Source organism: Mytilus galloprovincialis, chromosome 12 (assembly GCF_965363235.1).
Source record: "Mytilus galloprovincialis chromosome 12, xbMytGall1.hap1.1, whole genome shotgun sequence".
Lineage (NCBI taxonomy): Eukaryota > Metazoa > Mollusca > Bivalvia > Mytilida > Mytilidae > Mytilus > Mytilus galloprovincialis.
The window spans coordinates 51,799,635-51,819,285 of record NC_134849.1 but is presented as its reverse complement, the minus strand read 5'-3'; the positions used below and the strand labels follow the sequence as shown (position 1 = coordinate 51,819,285).

General features: G+C 32.4%; 1 protein-coding gene across 2 annotated transcripts; it reads left to right on the top strand.

Moving 5' to 3' along the window:
• The first annotated feature begins 98 nt into the window (after positions 1-98).
• Positions 99-18,384, top strand: LOC143054186 (solute carrier family 22 member 6-A-like). Of its 2 annotated transcripts, XM_076227101.1 has the most exons (10): positions 106-226; positions 5,064-5,291; positions 6,869-7,172; positions 8,337-8,758; positions 9,562-9,792; positions 13,734-13,865; positions 15,014-15,096; positions 15,708-15,825; positions 16,250-16,322; positions 17,917-18,384. In XM_076227101.1, the coding sequence occupies exons 2-10, from the start codon at positions 5,194-5,196 to the stop codon at positions 18,139-18,141; spliced, it is 1,686 nt and encodes a 561-aa protein (XP_076083216.1). In that variant the 5' UTR covers positions 106-226; positions 5,064-5,193; the 3' UTR covers positions 18,142-18,384. The 2 variants fall into 2 exon arrangements, with proteins under 2 accessions (XP_076083217.1, XP_076083216.1); XM_076227102.1 differs by lacking the exon at positions 5,064-5,291 and having other exon boundaries at positions 99-226.
• The last annotated feature ends 1,267 nt before the right edge of the window (positions 18,385-19,651 follow it).

Genomic DNA, 19,651 nt, shown 5'->3' with positions numbered 1-19,651 from the left:
AAGGGGCTTGAATGTCTTCCTCCATCTTGGATTTTGAAATAGCAGATAACAATCGGTCTATATATATATGACAAACTGACAAATTTTAACTCTACGTATACATATCTGTCAATGATGCTCACAGTATCTGAGTAACGGTAAAATGCGATTTTGACAGTCCTTTTCCTTCAATATGTAGTAACTAGATTGTGACAAGCAAGATCAGTAGTGGCTTTTCAGATAACGGGTAAGAACTTTTATTAATATTTTCATGGTAAACATACACAAATGACAAAGTTGTCTATATCCTTTTCTGAGAGATCTGTACAAATATTTTCTGATGATCAATAACCGCACATGTTGGCTATGCATTTCATCTTCCCAAATGGTTTGTCTACCGCTTTTGGATAACTTTCCTCTGGAGATCTGACAAAAACCTTTATAATTCCATGCTGCATATATAAAGGTCAATCAAATCAGATGGCCTCCATTAAACTTTCAAATGGATGACTCCAAGTTAACCATTATGCATCCTTAGTATGATAGTTTCCGTGTAAACAACAGTCCTCCGTAGAATCATGACAGGAAACTGGTCGAATATCCTGTCATCTTTCTGATATATCCTTAATATGCAGACGCTGCAAGAATGTAGCTACACTGAAATTGAAAGTTTACAATGGTAACATTTAAATAGTATATTTTATTGTACATTTCACTGAAAGAACATTATTTTATTTTTCATTGGTCATCGGTGTAAGAAGATGATAAATATTTGCATTTTAGGTGTTACGTTTTAAATAAGTTAAATAAATTCAAGTATTAAATGTTTTTTTTAACATGCAGTGTAGACCCTCCTTCAGGGGAGGTTACATCTTTAGGTAAACATAAATGATAAATTAGATAATTTACATGTGAATAATATGTATTTTGTTAATGAATCGTAGGTTGTCTTACTTGTACATAGGCTAAGCCTCCGGGTTTAAAATATGAAAATGCTGTTGGAATGACATTTAAGAAAAATATTGAGTGTGGCTTTTAAATAACAACAGATTTTTTTATATATCAAAGAGTTCTGAATTTGAGATAAACAAATACTTTATTATTGTTTGAGAGAACCACTGAATACGATTTTTGACCATAGCAAAAGCGTATGCATGTCATAATCGACAATTTGATAATATTGTTATAACGCCAATGTTGTACCAGATCTAGAATGAAGGAATTACAAAAGTTTAGGAGCAACGAATATTTAGGGTAAGATCTCATTATAATTTAGTCAATATCATTAGGCAGTTTCGTGCCGGCATTGTGAGAATTCAAGGCGAATGTTTTTCTTACCTAGTATCTACAATTCAAGACACCATTAGTCTGTTTGCCAATTCCCGTAATTGACTCTGTAGTTAGAGATCCTTTTTTTATTTGTCTCCCTTAGGAGGGACATAAATTCTTATCGACAATGGAGAGCTACCGGAAAGGGCAAATTTATCTGTGCGTAATGTGTGTAACCTTTTAGTTTTTCAAATCTTTTAATTACATTTAATTTTTTGTTAAGCTAAATACTTTTGATAATAGGTGTAATACCACCATTGATTTTCCCCTATTAGTCTTTAAATATGCACTTTTCAAATTGTGCAGAATTTATCTTTGTTTCAAATAAAGAAATAATTGGCACGAGTAAATCTTTATCTTGTCCAGTACTATTGACAAAATTTCACATAACATTTCATTGCATATAAGAAATTAACCATCACTGGACGTTAACCAATCAAATTTTCACCTCTTTTTTACCTGTGTGCAAGCTTTAGTAACCATGTAACCTCAAATTTCCAAAATGTTCTATAGAAATCCAAAATAAAAAAATAATGGTGTTTTGAAATACCCAAGATATATGTTTATGACCCAGAAATTTTTTACTGCAATGAAATGTAGGATAAATTACCTACAACTGTCAAATTCAAGGGAATATTTTTTTAACGACCCTTTTTCGTATGTGACGTACTATGATTTGGTGGTATTGCACCTAATAGAATACATTTTTACTAAATATTTGTAAGCCGCCAAGATAACACTTTCAACTTATCATGCTTTGCGTGGGCAAAAGCCAAATTTGTCCGGATTAGAACCAGTCTTTGATTGAAAAAGGGAAGTTATTTGTTTAAAAATTGTGTAATAACATAATCAAATCGGTAATTGGCAAATGAACTAGTTAAAAGGAGTGTCTGTAATGTACAAATATGTCCCCTATTAACTTTAATGACCTACCTCATGTACATTTGAATATAATTTTGCAAATCCACACTTTTGTAATGCTTCAAAAAAGATATTATCGAAAATTGAATTTTGTTCACGTGTACTTTAATATCTTCTGTTCACAGTAGCCTAATTAAGGTAGATGGGGTGTCTAAACTATAATCCATAGATATTTTAATAAATTGCCAAAACGTAGTTTATATCATGCTTTAAAAAAAAAGAAAGAAAAAAGAATGGGTCACGGGGCTTATTTTTACGCTACATGTTGTGCAAAATTGACAGATTTTGTATAGATTATGCATGGAAAACCAAATATTCTGCCATAAAACGAAAACTGCACCAAAGAATTTTGAGAAAAAAAATATGAGACGATAGCTCTTATATTATGCTTTCAGAAAAGAAAAAGAAGAAATGGGGTCACGTGACCAGTTTTCTTGCTACATAATAAAATAAGTAAATTCCTAACACATTCTCTTGTAAAAGTAACTTTATCTGAATTATCTGCCCTAACATTTGAGCTGCCTCCCCTTATGTGGCAAAGTTGGAACAAAATGAATCAAACAAGTGTATTCTGTTATTTGTAAAATACAACCATAAATATGATAAAACATATTATTTTCTATATTGAAATGAAAATTCTTACACATGAATTACCTTTTACTCTCAAAATTTGTACATTTCATTAAATATATAGACCGATTGTTTTCTGGTATTTCAAAATCCAAGATGGAGGAAGACACTCTATCTACCTTAAACACGCATAAATTTAACCCCGCAGAACTTTCCTTGCAAATGCCACAGTTATCTCTATATAAAAAGTTTATACATATTACAGATAAACATCGGATATACATAACATTAAGTATGGAAACACCTTTAACTCTATGGGTAAAATTTAATTAGTTTTTTTTTGTTTACATGAAGATCATACTATTAGTCAATTTGCATATTTTCTCAAGCACTTTTTTCCATTACAACTAAAGAGGTAATCATATATGTTGACAAAATAGCAATCACTGACAAGTCCATCAATGTTAATTAATTACTAGCTTTAACTGTTGTCAAAACACTTATATTTGGCAGATAATATTAATCACTACCCTATATAAGGACTTATTTAAATAATGTACTAGTATTTAGCGAAGACTGTTAATTGAGAAGCTAGTAAATTACAAATGTGGTCTCAATTGAAAAAGCTCAACCGTATGTGCATGTTTAAAACTAATGTTTATGAGAAAAAAAAACCTACTAGATAAACTTATTGAGTAAGAGAGACGAAAAATATCAATAGGATATTCATACTCATAAGTGGACAAGAAAATCATAACACGAGGCAATGAATTGAAACATAAAACAGTCTACAAAACATAGGAAAAGCCTAAAGGCTTAGCAACACGAGCCCCACAAAAAGTCTTGGATGATTTCAACTATGCATATTGAATTCTTTATTCAGATCTCTGCTGAGACAAATTAAGGTATTAAAGTCAATAAGTAAAAACAACAGTTTCACTGTAAAACAGGAACTGTGGAAGTAGAAACAAAATACACTATATATGATGTCTGAATGAGGTTTACAGAAAAAAATGGCAAACAAAACGGAATATTGAAAAAACGACCACAAAACTGTTAGAGCATAATTGGTAGCAAATCAATAAGGAATAGACTATAAAAGGTGAACAAAATTTAGTCATACGGTATGGGTTTTTTCTAATTGTTGAAGTCTTTCGGTTTTTCTATTATTGCTAATATCCACTTCATTTGAACTTTGGTCGAAAGTTGTCTCATTGGCAATCATGCCACATCTCCTTATTTATATAGCGAATAAAAAAAAATGATCTAAAACAATTTAAAGAATCAAGAAATGAAAGCCCTATCCAGACCCTCATGTATTAATATGCAAAAAAACTCATCATAGATACCAGGATTAACTTTTGTATTTACGCCATACGCCCATTTCGTCTACAAAATACTCATCAGTGACGCTCTAATCTAAATAAAGCTAAAAAGGCCAAATAAAGTACGAAGTTGAAGAGCATTGAGGACAAAAATTCCTGAAAGTTTTGCCAAATACAGCTAAGGTAATCTACTCCTGAGGTAGAAAAGCCTTAGATTTCAAAAATTCAAAAGTTTTATAAACAGTTAATTTATAAATATGACCATATCAATGATAATTCATGTCAGCACAGAAGTGCTGACTACTGGGCTGGTGATCAAGGCAGACGATGTGCAGTATTAGCAAACGGAGTATACTCTATTCTCTTTCCAATGAGGAAACCTTCAGACTTGAGAAACAGGATCCACGACAAAGGGCAAAACAACAAAACGGAGAAAAGAAATATGAAAAAAAATATATCCCGATCCACATATCTAAATACAGTGTAAATCTCATTATGACTTGTTTGCAAAAAATAACCATGAAAATGTAGCATCAGTAAGAAAATCAAAGTGAAAACCCTACACAAAAAAAAAAAAAAAAAAAAAAACAAACCACAAATAAAACAATCAAACGAGCAAAAATAAATGTCTTGTAATTACTGATGTTAATACAAAAGTAATAATTATAATAAAAATAATAGTAAACTACAATAGACAATATAATACAAACAAATCGTCATTTCATTTCGAAACGTAATGTTTTTATCTATTAATTTTTCTTTTTGATGGTCTTTTGTACAAATAATATTGTTTAGTAAGGAAAATGTAATATTTGATTTTCTGACAAATCCAGGAATACAGGAATATCCAATTCAGTTCATATAATACAAACAAATTTAATTTTCATTTAATTTAGAAACCTTAATTTTGTATCTATAATTTTTCTTTTTGATGGTCAGAAATAACGAATTCAGACCAAGGTCAACAACTTAATTAAGATCTAACTAAGCAGACTTACATTGCCGACACAAACTAAAATGGAAGGGGTTCCTGGTTACGCAACCATGTCGATCATGTCCACGTCTCAATATGCTTTTGGCAGATAACAAGATCATTTGTCAACAATGCCACATCAACATCATCACTTTATACTATTCGGGTATTTACACTTATATTCGGTGCGACAGGTAATTTTTATATCAGGTATATGTGGTCAATAAGAAACAACTGTTTATCAAAATAACGAGCATCTCATACATTATAATCGATTGTGTGACCTCAATTAAAGCCAGAGAGTTAAATGTCAACGTCAGTGTGTTTTTTTTATAGCCATAATTGCTCATTATACAAAGGCCAAAAGTGCCAAACCACTTCAAGTTAAATACTTACTTTATGACATTTGACTTGAAACTTATTATCAACAAATGATAAACTTATCAATTAAAGCATCAGTAAAGGTAAAAACAGTGGGATGCTTTTGACATTTAGCCATAAAACCAGGATCAGCCCACCATATTTTTCCTTAAAATGCCCTATATCAAGTCAGGAATATGTCAGTTGTTATCAAATAGTCCGTTTCTATACATGTTTGCGTTTATTTTTGTTGCACTTCAATGTTTCTGTCGTTCCGTGGTTTTTCTCTTATAGTTGATGTGTTTCCCTCGGTTTTAGTTTGTAACCCGGATTTGTTTTCGCTTCTTAATCGATTTATGACTATTGAACAGTGGTATACTACGGTTGTCTTTATTTATCATACAATGACATACATGTCAAAAAGACAAGCCAACATAAGTATTTGACACAAGTTAAATCTTACTCGTATATTGTAAGAACTAAACAGCTCCTTGATTAGCATGATTAGACGATGAAAACATATAGTTTTCATCGGTCTAGGTATTTAATGGTAATAGCTGATGGTTCATTTTGAATATGAGTGTTTTCATTGAAAATGTATTTCAAATCGTTTGACATCGAAAATAGTTCTGGTGTTAGGTGACATAAAATACTCTTTCGAGTTAAAGCACGACAGAGATGCTTTCAATGATTACAAAAACATACTTCTGCACATGTCCGAGTGTGGAGGAACACTAATATGTTGCTATTAACACAATGTAATATACGAATGATAAAATAAATAACGAACATATTGAAAGGAAATACTACAAAGTTTAAAAATTTTTTTTTAAAATTTAAATAGATGTAGAAATTTGATAATGAAAACGTGGGATGGATCATAATCAAAATGTAGCTCCATCATTCTCTGCCTTATTACCTGATGAAAGGTAATATCCACAATGATATTTGTACGCATCACAAACGTGTCTATGATTAAAACAATCTGCCTTTGAAAGTATAGTGATACAGAATCAATGCCAACGGCTCATAGTTAAACTCAAATGAAGAACCACGAAGAAGTCACTGCACGATTTGACTTATAAGAAAAAAGTAAAATAACAAAAATACCGAACCCCAAGGAAAATTCAAAGGAAAATTAAAATCCAAAAGTCCCTTATCAAATTGCAAGATAAAAAGCTCAAACACATCGAACGAATGGAAAACAACAGCCGTATTCCTGACTTGGTACAGGCATTTTCTCATGTAGAAAATGGTGGTTAAGAGAATTCTACGAATAAAGGCACATATATTCTCGAATTCACAATGATTAGTATTCATGTTATCTTCTTACTGTCGTCACCATTGCACTTCAAAATGATCGCATTTTTAACCTATTTAACATTTCATATTTTTCTATTTGTTTGAACAGAATGTCTTCTGAAGTAAATGAATATCTTGAAAATGTCCTCGAAAATATTGGTGGATGTGGACGATTCCAATTCTTACTGAACTTCTTTGTTCTTGGAACAAAAACTGTTGTCGCATGGAGTACATTAATGATGTCATTTGGCGGCGTAGTTCCGGATTGGACATGTACATGGAACACAGATTCGGGAGATAAATACATGCCAAATTCAACTTTTGTCAAACAATGCTCAATTTCAAATTCTACAATAAATCCAATATGCAACTCAAGACAATTTGACTCATCTAAATCGACAGTTGTCAGTGAGGTAAGTTAACTCTATTTGTGAATTTTTGGAAGTGCTATTTAAATAGCAATTTAAGCTGACTGAGCATGATTAATGTATAAAAAATAAAAACAATCATTCATAAATTTCATGCTTCTGAAGCGCTATTTTTAATTTATTTTGATCAGGAACGCTCAAAGCAGAATTTTGGAAAGCCAAGAATATTTTAGAATCGAAACTATTGAAGTGCTATATGACCAAAATAAGACCCCAAAAAATATGAAAAATAGCCATATCCATATTAGATCAACTTTTCCTGAGGGAGTTAAAACCTTAGTTTCTTAATGATATCTTAGTTTATAAACAGAAAATTTAAGAAAAGTTTGTCATATAAAATCATGTCTCTTTCGAAGTATTGACTACTGATCTGTTGACAACCTAGCGGTATCGACCTAGTGCTGTAAAACATTCTGTGTAAACGGATTTTAATGCATGTTTACATGTTTTATGTTAACTGCTTTCGATAATCATATTGCAGCAGACAATATCATAGACACAGGATATACAACGAAAAGATAAAAAAAAATGAAACTGTAAATGGATTTATTTGCCTTGAAATGTGAATCTTTTCCTCTTAAAAGAGGCATACGGTGTGTTGCTCGTATAAAAAGAAAGCGCAGTAATCATTTTGAATTTGTCATGTAGTTACAACAGATGCCATATATTATTTCTATATCATCAAATATGGCATAACAGTTCAGGTACATAGAATCGTGAAAGCGAATGCAGATAAATTTAACCATTGAAACAATTGGAAACAATGCACTGAATACCCGAATGTGTTCCATATGATTGTATGATTGAAGTGGATTCACGATCGTTTTTTAATCTGCTTGTTCCTGTAAAATTATATGATTTCATTACCAAGGTTCACCCTTGATTTCTAAACCTCATTTCCCTGTAACATTATACGATTGTAGTACCTTTAAGTTCACCCTTGGTTTTTTGTCTATAGGTCCCTGTTACATATAACTTGATTTATATTTTCTATCGCGTGTTTTTTTTTGTTTTTGCCATTGTGTAATCTACCCTCTAACTTTTTATCATTTTTGAATGCACATTTACATTTTTTGGTACAATCGAACAGACTATAGTTAACACCAAGTAAACAGTGTACAATACATATAGAATATACATTCATTTCAGTGGAACCTTGTTTGTGACAAAGACTGGATAGTTTCTACAATAACAACTATTCAAATGGGAGGACTACTTGTTGGTGCAATTATTTCAGGTCAAATTGGTGATGTCTTCGGACGCAGAATAACGTACTACTTGTCAGTAATAATTCTTATGATTGCTAACATTATTGCAGCTTTTTCAGTAAACTGGCAAATGTTTGCTGCGCTACGTTTTTGTATTGGTTTGGGATGTGGCTGGTATTTAACTGTTTTCGGAATATTTCTCGCGGAATTAACTCCAGCAAAATATCGGTCATTCGTCCTATCATTTCCTACATGGGCGATAGGGACAATGTCATTTGGGCTGTTTTCATGGATCCTCCATGACTGGATGCACCTACAGATTGCAACTGCAGTATTTTGTGTACCTTGGATGTTAGGTTTTTGGTAAGATAACGTATTTAGATTTGTAATAAGCATGTATATATAATGGCATTGCTTCCCTTGTTACATGTAGCAGATCTAGATACTAAGCCAGCCGAATGTTGTTAAGCTATGAAAGTATATATATTTCAGGAGGAGACAAAGTGATTTTTTTATGGAATCATGCTCTCTGGTTACATATAAGAATTTTGGAATTCAGTTCACTTCAGATTCATTTAACGGTATCGCAATCTTCCCTCAATTTTACATAAAGGCTGTAAAACTTATCATATTGTATTTGCCGGTACGGATAGTCGATGATAAGGTACAGAAAATGTCTAGAAGAACATGAATTTTTCATTAGTTGTAATTGGCTTTAAACTAGACTTCAGTAAATGCGAGGACTCTAATTTCGGTGCTTTGTGTCTACTGTTTTTATGTGCGGAATTTTTATTCTTTGTATCAATCATTTAAATCAAGAAAATAGATTTTTACTATTTTATGTGTTTGTTTTTGTGTTGTGGTGTTACACAACCTTCTAATGTTTCGAAATGGTTGAGCACTCACAAACATGTTCGCCCCGGCAACATTATTTATGTCCTTTTGTGTTTTTAATAAGGCGATAGTTTTCTCGTTTGAATTGTTGATATTAGTCATGTCAGGACCTTTCAAAGCCGAAAATATATTCCAATATACTCGGATATCGCAAAGTACAATACATTTTAATGTCGATTTAACGTGAGTGTTTTTTTTTTCTAACAAAGAACAGCTAGACCATTTTTTATTTTTGCAATACACACAAGTAACAAGTATCATTCTAATTGTAGCTTTATTCCAGAAAGTTACAGATGGCTCGTCTCAAACAAAAAAATAAATGAAGGCCATGACGTTATGGCTAAAGTGGCTAAAATAAACCATGCACCAATACCAGATAAAGAGAAATTCCTAAAAATAATGGAAACATGGGGAGATGAACCTGATAGCAGGACGTACTCTGTGTTTGATATAGTGAGACACAGAAAACTGTTGAAGACAATGCTGCTTCTGTCAGCTTGCTGGTAAGACTTTAAAAGTATGTCAGAAACACACTGTCATTCTAATAAAAATGAGAATATAAAAGGGGAATATGTAAAAGAGACAACAACCCGAACAAAGAGCCGCAGGTCACCAATGGGTCTTTAATGACACGTGAAAATTACGCACCGGAGGTGGTCTTCAGCTGGCCCTTAAATAAAAGTGTGTACTGGTTCAGTGTAAATGGATGTATCACTAAACTCCAAAATATATATATGAACTAAAATCAAAAAATATATCAGACTAACAAAGGCATGTTGAGCATTAAACAATCTGATTTGTTCTTCTAATTTTGAGAAATAGTAATCAAAGGTACCAGGATTATAATTTAGTACGCCAGACGCGCGTTTCGTCTACAAAAGACTCATCAGTGACGCTCATATCAAAATATTTATGAAGCCGAACAAGTACAAAGTTGAAGAGCATTGAGGATCCAAAATTTCAAATAAAGTAATCTATGCCTGGGATAAGAAAATCCTTCGTTTTTCGAAAAATTCAAAGTTTTGTAAAAAGAAAATTTATGCAAATGACCATATTATTGATTCTCATGTTAACACCGAAGTGTTGACTACTGGGCTGGTGATACCCTAGGGGACGAAACGTCCACCAGCAGTGGCATCGATCTAGTGGTGCAAATAGTAATCAAAGGTACAAGGATTATAATTTAGAAAATTTGCCTAACATGACATGGATTAAGCTTACAGAATAAGGATTTATGGGCTAAGTATATAGCGAGGAATGACACTAAAACCAAATCAAAAACATAATGGGCCACTAAATATTGAATATAGCCTACAAAATTAAAGAATAAAACAATTTAGATCGCCCCACCTTAATCCTGACTCGAAGCATTTATAAAACCAGGCGATTAAAGGTGTCAATAATAACAAAAATACCAAACTCAAGTGAATTTAAAAACGAGAAGTCCATAACAGCTATCAATCAACTGAACGATAACAAACTGCTGTTGGCGGGTTAAAATCGATCTACTGTAGCAAGCAAAACAGACGTACCATTAGCTTCATATTGAAGTACTGGTTATAAACACTCATTTCGTGCTATCAACTTGTAACTTTTCGTTTATATTGATTGAACAAAATGCCAAATTTGTATTGATGATTTCATGTTTTTGTTGTTGCAATATGTGACAATTTGGACTCGATGATTTTAATAAATTCATTATAGATGCCAGGATTAAATTTTGTATTTTCACCAGAGGCGTTTCGTCTACAAAAGACTCATCAGTGACGCTCGAATCCAAAACAGATCTAAAAAGACCAAATAAAGTACGAAGTTGAAGAGCATTGAGGACAATTCAGCTAACTACTTTCAAAAGACAAGTATAAACACAAATTACGAAGAAGATGGTTAAATTTGATGTTTTTAAAACATATTTATTGATTTGTCATGTTCAATTTGTAGTTTATTTGATATTTATAAGATAAAATTATTAAAGGAACAGACTGAAACAATATTTATCATTATAAAACGATGAAATGACAATATACATTGTTGTCAATGTTGCTATTTTGATAAATAATAGCAATGTTGGAGGATTTTGTGTCCCCACAGACGATTTTTAAAGTATTTTTCATACACTCTGATTGCTTTTATTTCAAACGTTATGTCATTTGTGCATCTGGGATTTTGTGTCATAAAAAAATCATTGTATACAATATTGTGATCTATTTGTTCAGACAATTAGCAATAATAGTGTGGTTTAGAATTACATATCAATCAATAACATATTGTCATTTTCAATTCCTTAAATGATCATATTATTATGAGAGAGAGAGAGAGAGAGAGAGAGAGAGAGAGAGAGAGAGAGAGAGAGAGAGAGAGAGAGAGAGAGAGAGAGAGAGAGAGAGAGCCCTCTTTAGTATTGATTGGCAAATAAAATTATGCGAAACGTCCAGTGGGAAATTGGACATGTACATCAGAACGGAAATATGGGATATTTATATGAGTATTAACCTTGCTTTGTGCCAGACTGAAACGCCTAGCCGGATATTTAACGTGATAGTTCACAATGTAATGCACAGTTTTAAAAGTTCACAGGAAAACATGATAATAAATGTTCTAAATACCATATATTATAGGAGCATTTTATATTTATATTTAAGTATTCAGTATGACATGTGCTGATAATGAACACACAACCCGCAACGAAGGTCAGACCACCATTTAACCACCGAGGCAGTTGAGTCTTGATAATGTTTCTTTTTTGGCTATCCATAGTGCGTTATCCAATTTATCAATATAGAAATAATTCATATCTTTTTCATATTTAAATTTCAATCCGAGTGTAATAATTATTTTTATATGAACATGAAAAATTGCAATGCAACTAAAATACAACTCATAATGAGATTCTTTAGTGGGAAAAGAACATTATTATGAAACGGTGCAATCTGTCGAATTAAACTTTAATGCATCATTTAATATTAAAAAATGATTTTTTTCTATAAAATGTCATTTCATATATTCCAATTGCAGGTATATATGTATTAGACATTTTATGTTTAACTGTACGAAAGTTTTTCTTGCAAATGAATCTATACATGTATTGTATTTGTAAATGATTAGCCCAATAGTCAGCACTTTTGTGGTGACATGAATTATCATTGATATGGTCATAATCATTTATAAATTAGCTGTTTATAAACATTCTGAATTTTTGAAGTACTAAGACTTTTCTACCTCGGGAATATATTACCTTAGCTGTATTTGGCAAACATTTTAGAAATTTTGGTCTTCAATGCTCTTCAACTTCGTTCTTTATTTGGCCTATTCAATATTTTTGGGATTCGAGCGTCAATGATGAGTTTTTTTGTAGACGAAACTCGCGTCTGGCGTAAATAAAAAATTTAATCCTGGTTTATATGATGAGTTTATTTATTAACACTATAGACATCGTTTATTCATTTCAAACTATCCCACTTTAAATGTTTCCATGTAAATTACAATTTTGTTTTTTCCATATCGTGAGTATGCATTATTCAAATACAGTGTAGTGCAGACTTACACTAGTTGTTGTATGCAAGACTTACAAGTATTCAAAACATTTTGCCAAACTTGACTCTGTTATACATGTATGTCTCTCTACCAATTAACGAAGGATTCAATTATGTTAGTACGCTAGGCATTCCTATGAATTTTCGACATTTTCAAAATACTTTTTTCCACAAAGTCGGTACTACTCTTTGGTTCCAGGGAACACATTATGTTCAAAAATCAAAGGTTTAGATACAAGCAAAATCTGCAATGACAAGCAGCAGAACGGCTAAATCTCTTGATAAAGGCAACAGTAGTATACCGCTGTTCGTAATTCATAAATCGATTGAGGAAAAAAATCCGGGTTACAAACTTAAACTGAGGTAAACACATTAAATGTAAGAGGAGATCAACGACACAACAGCAATACAACACTAAAATGCAACATAGACAGAAACGAACTATGATATAATAATGGAAATTTTTCTGACTTGATACAGGACATTTTAAAAAGAAATGGTGGGTTTAACCTGGTTTTGTGGCTAGCCAAACTTCCCGCTTTTATGACAATGTTAAATATCACATTAAAATGACAACATTACATGACAGGACTACAGTACAAATAAATGGGAGAACATACATAACAGAGAAACACACACATAATAGCTATCAAAATGTACCAGGCTTATCATTTAATACGCTAGACCGTCGCGCGTTTCGTCAAGACTCATCACTGACGCTCAGATAAAAAGTTCGAAAAGCCAAAACAAGTACAAAGTCGAAGAGCATTGTGGATCAAAAGTTCCAAAAAAATGTGTCAAACACGGCTAAGGTTATCTGCCTGGGATAAGAAAATGAACGATTTGAGACCAGTTGTGGTAATGTGGTAAAGGGTTAAGAATTACTGACCATCACTCGATTTGCATAACAGGTTCTCTTGTGGTTATGGTTATTACACTATATCTTTCGGAGTAGAACAACTATCTGGAAACTTGTATGTGAATATGGTGCTGCTAGGACTGATGGACATGACCTCAATATTTGCTGCACCACTTTGTAATTTGTGAGTAGGATTTTATAGAACACGATCATAGTTATTTTTTTAAACGCTATTTTATTTTATTTTTTGCAAAGTGCTAACACCTTTATTTATTATCTTGCCGCGAAAAGTCTTAAGACTTAAATAGTTTGGCAATGTATATAATTGCACCTTTTTTTTAAAAGTCGTATACTACAGCTTCGAAGTCGGCACTATATAGTTTTCCTCACATTGGATGACATATTTGAAAGTTTAGGACAGCAAGGTTCTAACACTTTGACTTTGATTCCATCAATGACGAAACAAAAAAAAAAAACAAAAAAAAATACCAAACAAACAAATTAAAAATAATAATAAAAAAAAACCACATTAACTTTTGAAAAGTTAGATGGGGTTGTACATGGGTGATATCTTCCATTGCAACTTTATACTGTGGCTGCAAACAATATCACCTCGTCACATATTGTTTCGCACGAGAAAGCAAATTTTGTCATCTCATTAGACTGATGAATATGTCTCAAATCTGATCGATAGAGCGTAGGTATCAAGCCAGGGGACAGCACTCATCAGTCTAGTCTAATTTTGTCATCTCGTGTGATAATTTACGACACTAAAAGGGAGAAAACCAAGAAGAATTTACCACCCGATACCACTGAAGTTTAAGTTTAGGTGGATGACGTCATATCAGCTAAATGTAGAACGACTAATAAAATTAAATCTAACTTGTTAGGGCAATTTCATATAGATTGACTGCTATTGGGAATTAAAGATCAATTGCAGTTATCATATGATCAAGTGTTAAAAGGAATTATTATTCTATTTCTTCCACTGTTCATTATAATTCGTAATAACTTCATCACCAATTGAATACAAGGCGTAATAATACACCATTGAGAGTTCATTTTCGGGTTAAACAGCAAATTATTTGCATGTTTTTTCTTCCTACGACAAAAATGAACAAAAATCAAGCTATATGGAATTGATAGATTGAAATCATTAAAAATAATATTCGCTAGACACGATAGAATGCCTGCCAATGTATAAGGCGTAATTGAAACTTGAGGTGAAAAATCCATTGTTGTGTTATTTTATAATCAACATTTTTTTTTTATGAGAGGCTAAAATGCTTTTTAATTATACTGCTCGAATACCAACGATGTTTTTTTTTCTAGCGCAGGACGAAAATGGACAACTTTAGTACTATTCCTAATAGGTGGTATAACAGGTATCACTGTCGGTGTTTTTCAGTTTATTGGTAAGTAAAAGAAGATACATGAGATGCACATTACATCTGATTGCAATGATTGTGTAGGTGACGGTAAGATCTTTGGTTAGCTTGCTTGTATAGGAACTGTGAAGTCATTATGAGTATAGGTAAACTACCCGCTTTTAAGAGTAGACTACTAGTCCGACAGATAGTCAATCTATCTGTCTGTAGGACTAGACTACCTTGAAAAGAGGGTAGTATACATAATCTAATAATGACTTCACGGTTCAGCTATCAAGCAAGATAACCAAAGATATTACCTGTACCTACACACTCATTGCAATCGGCTGTAAATGTGTAAAAAAGGAATAAACAATAAAACAAAGTTGACTGATTGATCACTTCCTTAGTGTTCAGTGGCAAATATTGACAAAGTCGACCGTGTGATTTATGTGGAAAAGTTTGACCCCCCCCCACCAAAAAAAAGGGTAAGTTGGAAAAATGTCGAAATTCACAGACCATATAAAAATGTTGTTTCAAAAGTTCGTTAACTTGCGAACGTGGCACTCTTTCTACACGAAGCATTATATTTCTTATCATTTTTTTTCTGACTGGGCATGTCTGCGTATTCATACATCTCGTGTTTTTGTTTTTATTAGATATACCAAATAAAGGACAGCTCGTCAATGGATTTGCATTGGCATCAAAAGTCTGTGTGGCAACAGGATGGTATGGACTGTGGATTCTTACCTCAGAATCGTATCCTACAGTTGTCAGGTTAGTATAAATAAAACTGAGAATGCAAATGGGGACAGTTCCATAATAATGCAATTTGAATAAGTGTACAGACTCATCGATATGTATTCCATACAGTGGCGGATCTAGAAATTTTCCTAAGTGGGGACCCACTGACTGCCTAAGAGGGGTCCCCTCCAGTCATGCTTCAGTGATTCCCTATATAATTAACCAATGTTATCCAAGATAAGGGGGGGGCCTGTAAATCCACCTCTGCTATATAAGTATTTCCCCCTATGAACTCGGGAATAAAGTAGAAGTAATATTTACATGTAGTTATTGATATATAACTTTGGATATAAAACAAAATTAAAAAAAAGGTTGTAGACATTCACCATTGAAACACTTCTGCATGTTTATTCTTTGGAATTGTAATTAAGTTAAATTTTCACTCCTTAATTTTCAGAAATGTTGGTCTAGGTGTAAACAACGCTATGGCAAGAGTCGGTGCAATGATTGCTCCTCAATTAGTGTTTGCAGTAAGTAGCCATACACATATGCTTTGCTCATTGTTGAAGTCCTTACGGTGACCTATAGTTAATAATTTATGTGTCATTTGGTCTCTTGTAAAGAGTTGTCTCATTGGCAATCATACCACATCTTCTTTTTTTTTTATGAATAATAATAATAATGAATTAGTCGGTTAATCTGGTAAAAATTTGTTTACACTAAAGAGCGTAACGTGTACACTCATCATCGACGCTCAGATCAAAAAATTAAAACAAGCCAAATATAGTACGAAGTTGGAGAGCATTCAGGACCTTATTCTTCAAAAGGTGTTGAAAAATACAGCTAAAGTAATGATCATGTTAACATTGTATATTTTACTTATTTGTTAACTTTTAACTCAACTGCAATGTTTTCATGCCAAAAGTCTCATGGCTTTAGGGACGACATCAAAAGATCGATGTAGGATAAAAAACTTAAATCAAATAGTTTGGGGGTGGGGGGTCAACATTGCTGCAAGTTTTGTTAATAAAAATCGATTTTACTTATATCCATATAGGTAAATCAATTTTTCTCAAATTAAGTTAAGATGGGGGGTGGGGGGGTCAGTGAAAAAACTATGTGAATTAAGTTTTTTATCCTACATTGAACTTTTGATGTCGTCCCTTATCATGTATACATTTGAGGTAAAAGCAAAGGTCAAAATCTAGAGCGTAAAATTAAGCTATGACCTTGAGATAAATTTCAAGGTCATAAACCAAGGACCTCAAATCAAAAGACCATAGGCCTTTATTATATTTGGTTAATGAGTTATATCACCATATGTGTATTTTTAAATACAACAGGGGAGAAAACTCGCTTTTAGGTTTAATGTACCCTTGCAATCAAAATTTACCTGTTACGAACTGTCGCAGTAAACAATTTAGTAAAAATAATTTGTCGATATCTTATACGTTTTTTGGAAATAAGTGAAAATAAGCCAGATTTAAAATTAAGAATATGGCCTTGACCTTTGACCTTGACCTAATTTTCATTTTGTTTTTGAATCAAGGACCTCAAATCAAAAGATCGTAGGTCTCTATCACTTATGGTTTACAAGATAGAAATGCATATCACTTATATCAAATGCATAAGGGGAAATAACTCTCATATGGAGTGTTCATATCGCTTCGATCAAAATAGGACTAATCATGAGTAGGATATAGTGAGCAATTTTATAAAATAAATTTGTCGCTTTCTTTTACGGTTACGGAGGAGATGTAGTCGCAAGGAAGATAGTGTTGGGGGGATAACTCCTACAAAGAAAAGTATTTGGTTTTAAAGAATGGGTGAAAATAAAATGAGCATAAATACTGTATGATACTATATAAGAAATATCTTAGTGACATATTGCGTAACAAAAATTTTATGCGAGAATAAAATTTGGCGAAAGAAAAAAAATTAATAATAATAATCAGAACAAATACAATAGGTCTTTCCACAGAAAAGTGGAAAGATCAATAACATGTCATAACTCTGGATACGCATGAAAAACTTACCGCCTGGCGTTAACACGCAAAGCGTCCTCGAATTGTTTAAAGTTGTTGTTAACGGTTACAAAATTAAAATATTTGTTTTTAATTTCAGAGCAAGCATATTCCAGGCATATCATATTTATTATTAGGAGGCTGTTTTTTCCTATCGGCTTTGTGCATTCTGTTTCTTAAGGAAACAAACAAACAAGCATTACAAGACTCTTTAGAAATAGTTATACCTCAACCTTCAACAGAAATTTCAGTAGTGTCGCCAACTTCGACTACAAAACAAGGAGAAAGGGAAGGGAAAACTGTAGACGAAAATCAACGTTTGTAATGTCTTAAAGAGTTGAATGCGTTTGGTTAAAATGAGGAAAGAATGGCTACTGCACACTGCATAGGTTGTTTCGTACTTCACTTACACTATTGAAACTGTTTGAACACAAACGTTTATGGCAAACATGTTTATTTTAGTTTCTAAACAGTAATATGTTAAGTTTAGTAATATATGGAAAACATGATGATTTTAGTTTCAAGTAGTATTTGATACTATTTAGCTATATAAATGTTTTTAAATATGTAGGGGCTTTTGATGGACAATTGGTCTACGCAGCCGAGTAACTGTATCTCAAGCCATTCAATACTAAGGTTTTGAATAGGAGTTCCGCACGAGGCAGGTAACTGCGACTCCATTCTTAATTTACTAGGATTGTCAATTTTCGTACCGGAGGTCAGTAGTTCCCTCCAGGAACCCAGGCCGTCTTCCTTCACCAATAAAGCCTGACCGCCACGAAGTAGCACAATAGTTTCGAGAATGGCATTCAATACCAAACAATCAAGCAATCAAGTTACGTACGTACATGTATATCAAAGCTGATTTCTTTCCAAGATATACAATACAATACAATATTTTATTGTCAATCAAGGACGCCCTAAGAGAGCAGTATAATTACAAGCAATTTATTACAATTATCATTATTAATTCTTAATGATATACAATGACAAAATATAGAATAGAAAAGAAAAAAAGAAAAAAAAAAAAAAAAAAAAACACAAAAGCAAAATTAAAACCGCAGATATTTATATATATCTATTCAACATGTAAAAATGTTATTCAACTGTTTATGGATACCATTAGTGCCATAAAATTCAAATTTGGTCTATGAATGATTCACTGGGTCAGCAAATTGGCATCATTTAATTTTTTTTATCAATTTATCCCTCTCAGTCCAGAGACTGATTATTAAATTACATATATAGGTGTTTTAGAACTTCTGGATTCTCACAACCCATTGGCCATATAAATATATTTTCATTACATTAGGATTATATATGTTGTGTACAAGTTTTTATTTTGTACAAACGTGCCTGTACAAATTACAATTTGCAATTTGTACAAAATTTGACCAAAATTCACTTATAACTTGTACAACAGTTTGAAATATGAATTTTGGGAAAAATGCATTAATTCACACGATAGAATTGTATTTAGCATTAACACTTATTAACAAAATACACCGTTTTTATACAGCTACAAAAGGCAGATTGATTTTCGAAATTTTTGAGGAAAAAAAAAGTAAACAATTAAAATACTTTTTTCTTAAAAAAATATCATTCAATGGTACTACTTGATTAGTTCTTTTCGTTATTTGGAGGTGTTTTTTTATTATTCAGAAACTGTGCAAAAACGATTACTAGTATATTTGTAACACTCCCAAATGTGTCCTGTCCCCCAAACGTGTCCGATTCCCCCAAACGTGTCTATTCTCCCTAAACGTGTCCGTAATATCCAATATTCCCCAAACGAGTCTGATTTTATAACCCCCAAACGTGTCCGATAATTGTTA